The 11,788-nt window shown below is 39.8% G+C and overlaps 1 protein-coding gene across 1 annotated transcript; it reads right to left on the bottom strand.

Annotated features, from left to right (window-relative positions):
* Window positions 1-6,357: 6,357 nt before the first annotated feature.
* On the bottom strand, window positions 6,358-10,426 carry LOC111569391 (zinc finger protein 706). The gene is made up of 3 exons (XM_023271470.3): window positions 10,275-10,426; window positions 9,161-9,309; window positions 6,358-7,977 (listed from the first exon to the last, which is right to left on the bottom strand). The coding sequence occupies exons 2-3, from the start codon at window positions 9,293-9,295 to the stop codon at window positions 7,882-7,884; spliced, it is 231 nt and encodes a 76-aa protein (XP_023127238.1). The 5' UTR covers window positions 9,296-9,309; window positions 10,275-10,426; the 3' UTR covers window positions 6,358-7,881.
* Between the last annotated feature and the right edge of the window lie 1,362 nt (window positions 10,427-11,788).

Genomic DNA, 11,788 nt, shown 5'->3' with positions numbered 1-11,788 from the left:
GTTTATTACCTGAAGAATACAATGAACACCACAAAAATGCAGCTGATTACATCATATTGTATGTCCTATTTGACATGCTTCAACTTAATTGCATTCCCAGGGTATATAAGAAGCCATTTCATGTTATAAGCAGCACTGCACATGCAAAGGCCCAGAGTGGTTTCCCGCTGGCATTCAAGCCATAGCACGACTCAGAAGTTGTCGGCTCTCACACAGTGCCTAAAACTAAATAATTATGTGAAGCCACAAAGGCAGCCATCTTGGCACTGCTGGAAATTGGCATGGGTGAGAGACAGGTAGCGAAAAAACTGAAGATCTCCAAGACAGCCGTTCATTACACCAAGAAAAACCAAGCCCACCATGGTTCTACCAAACTGCTAGCTGGTCGCGGCAGGAAATGTCTTTCTACCCTCCAGATGACCGTCACTCATCCATTCCTGATCTAAATCCTGTAGTGAGGAATCGTCATCAGACCTCCAGGGACCTTAAAAATGAGTGGGCACTGTCCAGAAATGGGACTTGTTCGGCGAGGACAGTTCAAAACCGACTTCTTGAAGCTGGTCTGAAGTCACACAGGGCAGGAAGAAGACCTTCATCAAGGAAAGGCAGAGGAAAGCTGGTACTCTTTGTTAGGATCACAAGGATTGGACTGTTGATGATTGGGCTGAGGTTCTCTTCAGTGATGAATGTTGATTCAGTTGATGCCCATACCAGCCAACTTACTGGTTAGGTTAGGAGGAAGCCTGGAGAAGCTACAAACCAGACTGTCTGCCTCTACAGTAAAACATGGGGGTGGATCAGTGACCATCTGGGGTAGTTTCAGTCTGGGTGGAACAGGGCAAATGAACCAGGTCATGTACAGGGCTACTCTTGAAAACAGTCTTCTTCCATCAGCTGGAAAACCTTATTCCTGCTTCCAATGACTGGATTTTCCAACAAAACAATGCCCCTTGCCACACGGCAAGGTCAGTTAAAGCCTGGATGGAGAACAAGAACATTGGAAACGTGCCTTGGGTGCTCAATCACCAGATCTAAATCCAACTGAAAACCTGTGGAAAATCATCAAACACAAAATGGAGAACCACAAGCCCAAAAAAAGCAAATCTGTTTGAATTAGTGCAACAGGAATGGGGTGCTGTGACAGCAGAACAATGTCAGAAGCTGGTGGAGAGCATATCAAGACACATGGCTGCAGTCATCAGAAACAATGGTTATGAATCAGTACTAACTCCTGTGTGGATCATGTGACTAAAACAGACAGAAAAGAAAACATGGAATCCTAAAAGCACTGCTTTTGGAAGAAAAATGCCATACCTGTTGATGTAAGAATTTCAGTGATTTTGATTATTATCAAGAAAACCATGAAAAATGTCTGATATCAGCTCTTAAATTAAACTCTTATGAGCTATTTTTGTTGTCATTATATTTGTTCAAACAAACAAACCTTTAGTTGTACGTGGCATTAAAATGAACAAGAAATTGAAGAAAACAAGGGTGGTCTAATAATTTTTTCCATGACTGTAGGTACAGTATGTGCAGTTTTGTAATTTTCTATATCCAAAGGGATCTATGCAATATTTGCATGCCCACAGATGGAAGAATCTGTACAATATAAACAGTACGTAGGTATATTTAATGATTATTTCTATGTTCTACTGATGCTTCCTACACATTTGTACTATCCCCTTAGCTGCTGTAACCCTGCAAATTTCCCCACTGTGGGGTTTATAAAGGCTTATCTTATCTCATCTCTTATGTTATTCGGTACATCTGTGAAATCTAATGCAATTCACTGTACAAGCTCTGCCATAAATTCTTCTTTTGCAAAGCTTCTACATTTTTATATTTTGTTGCTGTTGTCAAAGAGGTGATAATACTACTTACTCTTTACTTGCTACTGTATTTATTATTGAGGTCATGGTGGGTGGAAGTGGTGTATTGGACTGCATTATGTTTGTCCTCTCCCGTATGCTACTGAGCTGGATAAAATATTAGGAACACTTTAACCCTTGTGTGGTCTTAACATCCTGTACACTCCCCTTGTCCTAAGGATCAAAAATGACCCGCCTCCACTGAGCCTCTAAAATAGAGCAGCTTAACTGAATTTTCAACCCAAAATCTATTTTACATGAAGAAACAACCACTCATGCATCACACACTTTGTGAATGTCTGGGTTTTCTTTCTTGAGAGGGCAGAAAAACTCTGTTTCATCAGTGGACCCCACTCGTTTTTAGTACATCACACGTTATAACTGTTTAGTCAAGGTTTATTATCACTATTATTGCTGCTCAAGGTACTGTGTAGGTATAAACATTTGTTTAGTAAGAGATAGTATATCCTGAGAAAGTACCAGAAACTTGGAGAAAGTTGCTTGAAATGCATTTTTAAAGGGAAACAACAACAGTGTACTGTATACTGTACAATGGAATTCAACTACAAAAACTCAACTACAAAATACTAGTCTTCTCACACTTTTTGGATCATTGCTCCCACCCACAAGATGCATAATCGACAACAAGAGCAAGAATAAAATACAAGATGCAAAACAAAAATATGGAGAACATATTAAACTCTAATTAGCATATGTAGGACAGAATGATAAGGTGTGTGCATGGACTTTGCAAATGCATTTCTCACATGTGCAGCCACAGTATTTGTTTTACAGTTTTACCTCCTGGATGTCCAAAAAAATCTGATCTATGGCCTGCTGGGTACTGAAAAATAAAAGCTGCACTCATGGCTTCATCAAAGACAGAAGTGGTAGTGCTGTCTTTATGGACAATGTTTCACCTTTTCTTATGGTGGGGTCACTTTAGGAAAAGTCATGGAAATTCAAGTTGAAAGAAGGTCATTTATTCATTCTCTGCTATTAAACATAGTGGAAAGGTCATTTATTACCCTAAGACAACACAAGGGTTAAAAGTGTCCCTAATATTTTGCCACCTTACATAAGTTAATGTGTTGGACACATATTTGTATATCTTTGCTTGTTTAAAATATGTAGGCTCTGTCACATAGGAAAGATATAAAATAGAATCTTTAAAAGAACATGTTACGTAAACTCTACTTTTTGCAAGCATTCATCTAGTACCTGGTCTTCCATGGGTGTAGCAGAGGGTGTGAACAAGTGGTATTTGTCTTCAGGGTGAAAGAAACTATTGTTCAGGCATGTTCACAAAACCTGTTGGGCCAGTAGCATGAGACGCTAACCCCACTGTTTACCATTCCACAGTCACAAGAAGAGCTCTACACTTCCACGTAAAGAGTATGAGGGGGTATGCAGAGAAAGAGCAAAGCAGGGAGGGCATATATGGAGCCAGAACACTTATAGTAAAGTCTGGCATTAAAAACAAAGTCTAAAATAAAAGAGGAAATATTGGAATATTAGTATTTGAACAAGTTGTCATGAAAAAGACATTTGTCACTGAAAAAAACGCCCACAGATATTAAAAATGATTGCATTTTATTTATTTTTGCTTTTCAGTGAACACTTTGATTTTTTCATTATGTGTGCCTTTATACTGTGATTTTGTTCACAATGTCAGTACTACAGTATGTCACGGGTTTCAGTTTCAACTTTGTGTTACTACTTTGGAGTGGAGGGGGTTGAGGGGAGGGGCGAGGACTGTGTGATTTACATATAATTTGCATTTCTTTGGCAGACTGCAGAACTATGCACCACTATACTATCTTCGGATGTGGGAAGATGTCAAAGGTCATAGAACAGCCCATGCAAATAAAGATCACTGGAGCTGAACTTCTCAATTTGAAACCAGACGTTTGAACACCTTATTTCACTCTTCTCCAAGTAATTTTTGGTCACACGTCTGTCGAGCGTCTACCTTACCATGCATGTTTCGGGAACACTGAGAAATTGCAGTGTCTACCAATAAACAGATGTTCAGTAAGTTAGGAGTTTAGTTGCTGCCCAGTTCATGGGAGTGATATCAAGGAACCTAAGGGAACATCCATCCATCCATTGACTTAGGGTGAAGGCAGGGGACACCTGGACAGGTCACCAGTCTATCACAGGGCTACATAGAGACAAACAACCACACTCACATTCACACTTACGGACAAAAATACTGCTTTCTGTCCAGGTACTTTTAGTTTTAAAGGTTTGCTACATCCAAAATACTATTTCACGCCCAGATAAGGTTTAAAGTAGTTTAAAGGTACATTCCACCAAAATACTACTTTTTAACTGACGCACTATGGTTCTAAAGGTTTATTCCACTCAAAACATTTTCTATTACTTCTTTTCCTCCCCAGCGTCTGTGGACTAGAAAAGGTGACTGGCCTGTGAAGTTAGCATAAGGCTATCATGTTATCTTGGCCTGAAAAAAAGTTGAAAAACAAAGGCCTTAGAGATGTGGTCCTACAACCAAGACCCTGTAAATGCAGCCTCTCCTGCTGCAGACACATGCTGCTCGTCAAAACGCAACGTGACACTACCTGACTGCATTGCAGGGCGATTCAAATCGACAATGTATGGGACGTGTTGAAGTGACGAGCTCTCTGGAAACATACCATTCCTTTACCCTGCTTGGCTCTACTCCAACCGCTCAGCAGCAGAAGCAGTGTTAGTAGAGCTGTCTGAGTGGGAGGGGGCAGACATCTTTCCAGAAGTGGAAAATAGTACATTACAGTAGTGCATATTATGGCAGTCTGTTTAATTAAGCACGTCACTCATAGCAGGACGCTAGCTAGTTAAAATGCAAAATAAGTGTAAATCACACACTCAGTGACCGCCCCTGAACACGAACCCTGTGACACTGAAAGATACTGATAGCATTAAAAAAATCACAGTAAAAAGACAGACATGAAGATTGTGATCAAAAAGTGCATTAAAATACAAAAAATAAAATAAAGACAGTAAAAAGAAATAATTTTTTTTTATTTTTCAGTGGAAACTTTTGCAGTGGCAAATAATACTTTAAATGCCAATATAACTTGTTCATATACTAATATTTTTTTCAGTTCACATTTTGCTTTCAGTGGCAGAGTTTATTTTCTACCTGCAAGGCATAAGTGCTAACCACCAAGCCACTGTGCAGCCCCTCTAAACCATATTATGAGTAATTTAAAGCAACACAGCTGCTGCAGCCAAAAACCAAGAGAAAAAGCTACCACAAAATTGCAGACTGACTGTGTGAATGTGAGATAATAGGCTTATCAGTACAACTTCCTCATATGAAGCACAACATGAGGAGCTTTCTATATATGCAGAAATTGCTTAGATGCAGGTTTCTGTGCATCATTCAGTAACTTACTATGTACCACAGCACTGTATAACTTTTTGCTACTCACGACGACACATTATTCAAATAATTAATGAAGTAAAAAGAATCAAACTATTTGCATTGTGATGTGGAGGTTCATTTCAGGAATCTTGATTCAGTGATAGTCCTATCCGACAAGATAAGCCTTTATTAGTCCCACAGTGGAGAAACGTGCACATTTGCATTATAGTGCGTGAGATAATTTTACTGTTTTTCTTTCAGCTACTAAACGTTTTTCAGAGCAAGTAAAGAACAAACATGAAAACATAATTCAAAGTGATAAGTAGGGCTGCGCAGTGGTTCAGTGGTTAGCACCGTCACCCTGCAACCAGAAGTTCCCCTATTCACATCCCGGCCTTGGCCTGGGATCTTTCTGCATGGAGTTTCCATGTTCTCCTTGTGCATGCATGGGTTTTCTCCAAATACTCTAGATTCCTCCCACAGTCCAAAAACATGCTGAGGTTAACTGGCAACTCTAATTTGTGAAGTGTGAATGTGAGTGTGATTGTTTGTCTCTATATGTAGTCCTGTTAAAGACTAGTGACCTGTCCAGGTGTCCCCTGTCTTCACCCTCAGTCAGCTGGGATAGACTCCAGCCCCGCATGACCCTAATGAGGATTAAGCGGTTTATAGATGATGGATGGATGGATGGATAAGTAGGCTGACTGCAAATCTGTTATCAGGGAATATAACCTGCTCTGGAGCATATTAGGCGTGCAACACCAATTGCCATGGCGATGTACAAAGTAAGACGTGAACCACTATTGTAGTCCTAAAAACTCAGCTTCAAACCTGAAGTAATCCTGCTGACCAACTAGTCCTGATTTGCAGTACAGACCTCAAAGGTTGATGACAAAATGTGACTCATCATACTGATTTAATCACTGTAAAGGGTGGGCAAACACAATATGAATTTCAAATAGGTGATGCTGAAATAGGCCTTGGCACTTCAATACTAGAAATTTACACACCATATTGAGTTTCCACAGTAACCCATACAGAAAGGAAATTCCATAAGGTGAGAAATTTTCACATGTAGTGCTCAATAGTACAGTTAAATGAAATACAACTTCATAAAGGTTAATATAAAAGTAAGACTTTTATTAAAAGGCTATACATTACATTGTGTGCACAAAGATATGATTATTACAAAAGTAAAAACATGGCTGGTTGTCAGTCCAGACTTTAGCACAGTGATACAATGTCAGTGGTTAATGACCAGTAGGTCCAAATGTATTGAAAATAGTTCATTTCTATAAATTAAATCTTCATCTGTTAGCATGCTATGATAAGAAACTAATATAAAAATCTGAACCAAAGCTAACTTACAGTGTAATGTAGTTCAGACTTTTTATGCAGGTTCAGAGTGGAAATACTTTTGCACCATCATGACGGGATAACACTAGAGGGTGAGACTGCACTTGGATTTGTTTTCACATATGCCATAGAGATGACAGTGTGAGACAGGTTACACTGCAAAATGCAATAGTGACTAAATAAATCATTATCAAATACTACAGATGTGCACAATTATGTCACATATCTTTACAATGACAAACTGGGAAGAGGGGCAGGAGTAGCTCAACACCCAGTGCAAACTTCAGCCAACAGATCACTTCTAACAAGATCGATCATCATATAAATGGTTTATTTAGCAGCAGAGTTTAAGCAATTGAGTCATGAAAGGGTTTGCTGTGAGTAGACTTGCAGTGCCCTCTCTGGTCAGCTCTAACAACTCTGTTGCACACAAGAAAATTCTAAAGTGGACATGAACTAAATACATTTCATGGAAATCTGCAGGGTAAATACAACACAGTTACAGTACCCGTGTAGCACAGTGTGTCTAGTATATTTATCATATCAACAAAAACGATAGACCTTAGTGACATTTTTGAAATTATCTAAGCAACAAAAAAATAGATCAGTGCAGACTGGAAGTTAATTTCAATCTACTTGGAGGAACACATTATTAGTGGTTTTAAATGTGCCTTTCCAAGCACATTAGGAGCCTCAAAGTCATCTATACTATAATTATGACCCCAATTATAGTGCATCACAAATGAGTGTCAGTCAGAAATCCATAATGGGTTTCACAGTACAATGGATTTGTATGCAGATGACTTCCAATTTTCATCAACTTTGCTCAGCTGAGCCAGTGCCAATTATAACTACCTTCAAAGCTTGTTCTGAAACACTGGGAGACCTGAGATGGTGTAGTGGTGGAAGAGCTCATGAACAGCTGGTCTTGTGAGCACAACATTTTGAAATGATCAAACATTGCAAATATTGCTTACACTCATAAATGGAACGTATACATTTTTGGCACAAGCCAAGAGAGGGTAGCTGTCCATTGTGTGTCTGCCTTCATCAAATTTCAACATTTGACAGCAGTTAAAAAAACAAACAAAAAAAAACATCCAACCTGGAAAAATTAACAAGGGCATGAAGGCAAACACCACCCCTGCATATAAACATCCATACATCTATTAATCAGAATGAGGAATAATTGAAGTTATACTTAACATATTTCATCTGCAACAATGTAGAAGCCTGTCCTGAATCTGCTCCAAGTGTCTCACTCAAAGAGAGGTAAATCTGCTATGCCTCCACACCAGCCAGCTCTGGGGGCATCGGGGACTTTGGATGCTTGCTTTCAAAGTGCTGCTTAAAGGTCTTCGGGTCAGGCATTTGTGTCTGAGAAAAGGTGGAAAAACAAAAAGCGGTGAATTACAGACGGTAATATGCAGTATAAAGTATGTGATGTCTGTTTGGTGTATCAATGGGTTGAAACAATAATCATGGATATCTGGTCTTTTACAACATAATAACTTGAAAGGTCAAAAGGTGCACTGTGCATCACATTAAAATCGCTGGCTTGTTACTGCTTTGTCAGAGCAGTTACCTTCAACTAATGACTAAAGGAAAACAAACACTGTATCTACAAGTAATGACACAGGCATCCAGTAAGCCTTCCACTAAAAGATACAGACAGGAAGTAAAGCCAGAGCTTACATATCACGTCATAACCTTCCCAGGTATTTACATTATCATCCCTGCCAACACAAAGGCAGTCAGTCTGTAAACTCAGTAGCAAACACAGACTGTGGTGGAGGTATGAATACACAAAAAACACTTCACAAAGCACTTGGAGTTCTGCCAACGTTCATACTTGCAATGTGCATCTGGACTGTCACTGAAGAGGGCACAACAGTCTCAAAAAGATGGGAAATCTGGACAGAGACTCAATACATTACATAACAACAGCTTAGATTTCTTTTAAAACACAAAATGGGTAAGTGCTAGCATGGGCTGTTTAGGTCTAGGTTTTTAAACACACAGGAGGAGATTTAGTTAAGAGCGCAGTCTATCACTGTAGTCAGGAAGCCAGGACAGAAAGGACTTTTGACCGAGATGAACAATCACTGGCTTCTCTGAGTGATGGGAGAACTGAAACATCCAGATGTGTCGAGGAGTGCAGTGGTCAGACCAGGGTGTAGACTTTGACCATGGCTTGGCAACAGGGAGGAGCAGTGCACTTCACTACACTGTAGGCCAGCTGCAGGTTTTAACTGAACACTAGCAGAAACTAGGGACCAGTGTAAAAACACACCTAATAAACTGATAACACAGTGAGGCTATTGAGAACAGATGGACTGGGAAGTGTAACTATAAACTGGAAGGATAAAGGAACAGGATCCAGTACAGGTTGTGTCTGGATCATGCCTATAGTCTCTCTGATACACGTTTATAAAAAGTTGCTTTGTTGAGAACAATTTAAATGTTTCTCAGTACTGTAAAGCACATGGAAAGCTTCCAATCTTCCAAGTTCCATTCTAACATCATGGTTAAATGTTCAGTTTTTCACTGAAGCACATACCCGACATACAGTGCACGTGTATACTAAAGCAGCCTTAGCTGCGGCCTTCTGGTCATGACCTTTGCTCTTCTTGATGTCCGCCTGTTTTTTGGCATTTTTCTGCTGGGACTGGAACTTCTGGTGCCCACGGGCCATATTTGATGTTACACCTGAAGAAATTATACAGGAGTTTGATCAGCACAAAACCATGAAAAAGTAACGTGCCACAAACTGAAAGAAAATATAAAACCCAGCTTGAAAGCAATGACTTTTAGTAGGGGTGGAAATGGAGAGCACAAATGGAATAAAAGTCACACTAAGTAGAAATGCTGAAATGCTTACACCAGATGAGGCTTTGAATAAAGCAACTTAGTTGTTTGCAATTTGAGAACTCTTTTCTCATAATCGCAATATATTTCAAAATGTGCAAGACAGCAGTGGCTGTGAAAAATCTTTCAGAACTAGGTTAATTGCCACTTTTTGGGTCACATGGATAAAGCAATTAACTTAGATATTTCCCCAAAGAAAATCAGACTGCAGATTTCCAAAGTTATTATAGACACAATATTAAAACTAGGTCAGTGTTAGGCTTGTACGAACTCTGCTTCAGAGTGATCGTGAGCAGAAGGACTGGTTCTGACAGTATACTTCAGTCAATCAACAATCCCAGAATTATGTACCTTGCAAAGAAGCAGCCATTTCTCTACTGGATTGGAAATTTAGAACTTTCTCAACAACCGTTTCCAATAAAATGTCACCCAGCAGAGACCACTGTGGGTGATGTGAGGTCATGCATTGCTCTCATGCGGCTAGCGTTACCTGAGAATGGGTTTAGCAGCACCGTTAGCCCACTCTGATGAGTAAGAGTGACGGTTGAGATAGATTTCTGAGAATAGTAAGGTTGTCTAATTTACACAAAACTAACATATTTTGATACATGAATATGACATACATCGTAATATAAAGTGAATGTTAGTTAGGACTAATTTATAGAGACAGGCATTCTGTTAGTCGGTTGCTATCACTGCCACTTGGCTAGCTAGGTAGCTTGAATGATACGGACATATGGAAAATATGAATTTGGTTAAATATTACCATTAAACAGTCATAAATAAACATTTTGTAAACGTCTTACCCGTAATAACAATTGTGTTATTGAAGATAGCCACCAAAAATACTATTAAACGCTAGATGAAGTCCTCCGGACCTTCCGTTCATTTCAGTGCTTTGCCCTCACTGCGCTTGTGCGCATGCTCAAATCTTAAACTACGCAGCCGTCATGTGTCGTCAGCAGCGCTGAAGGGGCTCATCTCATTTCTTCATTTTGAGGCTCCTCGTCTACCCTGTTCTCCGTCCTGCTGTCTGTGACCTGGAAATCGATCTTAGCACGCCATTTTGAAGGACGTTTCCTCTCCTAAAATGCCTCTGGAGGAGAGAGGAGGCTTGTTGAAGAGCTATGAGAGAGGAGGCACGGCTGTAAATCTCCCCCCTCCTCATTTCTCAGTTTGTGCATCATTGTTTCCTTTCCTTGATCTCTCGCCTCGTGTTTCTCCCACCAGAGAGGACAGAGGAGGAGGAGACAGGAGGAGAAAGGAGCTGAAGCAAGAGACATTTAAAAAAATCAGACATCATTGCATTGTAGCTGATATTTTAAAAATGTGCCAATACAGTATGACTTTCAATTGTTTTATTATAAACTTGTGACTACAATAAAGTACGATATATATATATATATATATATATATATATATATATATATATATATAGTATGTCTGAGGTTCCTAAAATGCATCTTGAAGATAGAAGCTGGAGGAGACTTGCAAGAGGAGCTATGACTGAGGGTGAACAGGTGTAACCTCAGTGTATTCTCACTAGGGTCATTCCACCTCAATTCACCAAATTTTAACAACAGTTCATGACTGACCATCTCATATTTGTCAGATTTGTTTTTGTGTTATTATGTAAAACGAGTAAAATCTGGGGTCATAGGTGACATTAATTTTTGAGTTAAAAAATCTTGCGGTCGTCCATTTTTGCATTGTTTTCTTCCTCATTTTGGTTTTCTTTCAATCTGTAGGAATGTTTGTGGAAGTGCCATAACTTGATAAATAATGTAGCTAGAGTTCTGAAATTTTGCTGGCTGATTGATATGCACATATGGTCTTGAATTGTACAACGCTGCTTTGATAGAAAAATCCCATCCATCCATCCATTATCTATACACCGCTTATTCCTCACTAGGGTCGCGGGGGGTGCTGGAGTCTATCCCAGTTGACTCGGGCGAAGGCAGGGGACACCCTAGACAGGTCACCAGTCTGTCGCAGGGCTACATATATAGACAAACAATCATTCTCACATTCACACCTACGGGCAATTTAGAGTAATCAATTAACCTCAGCATATTTTTGGACTGTGGGAGGAAGCCGGAGTACCCGGAGAGAACCCACGCATGCACAGGGAGAACATGCAAACTCCATGCAGAAAGATCCCGGGAAAGCCGGGACGTGAACCAGGGATCTTCTCGCTACAAGGCGAAAGTGCTAACCACTACGCCACTGTGCAGCCCCTTGATAGAAAAATATTAACCAATTTTATGATGGTGCAAATAAGACACATTAAAGACATGACACAGCTGGAATGTGTATGTAA

This window comes from Amphiprion ocellaris, chromosome 9 (genome assembly GCF_022539595.1).
Source record: "Amphiprion ocellaris isolate individual 3 ecotype Okinawa chromosome 9, ASM2253959v1, whole genome shotgun sequence".
Taxonomy (NCBI): domain Eukaryota; kingdom Metazoa; phylum Chordata; class Actinopteri; family Pomacentridae; genus Amphiprion; species Amphiprion ocellaris.
This window is presented reverse-complemented; position numbering and strand designations above follow the sequence as displayed.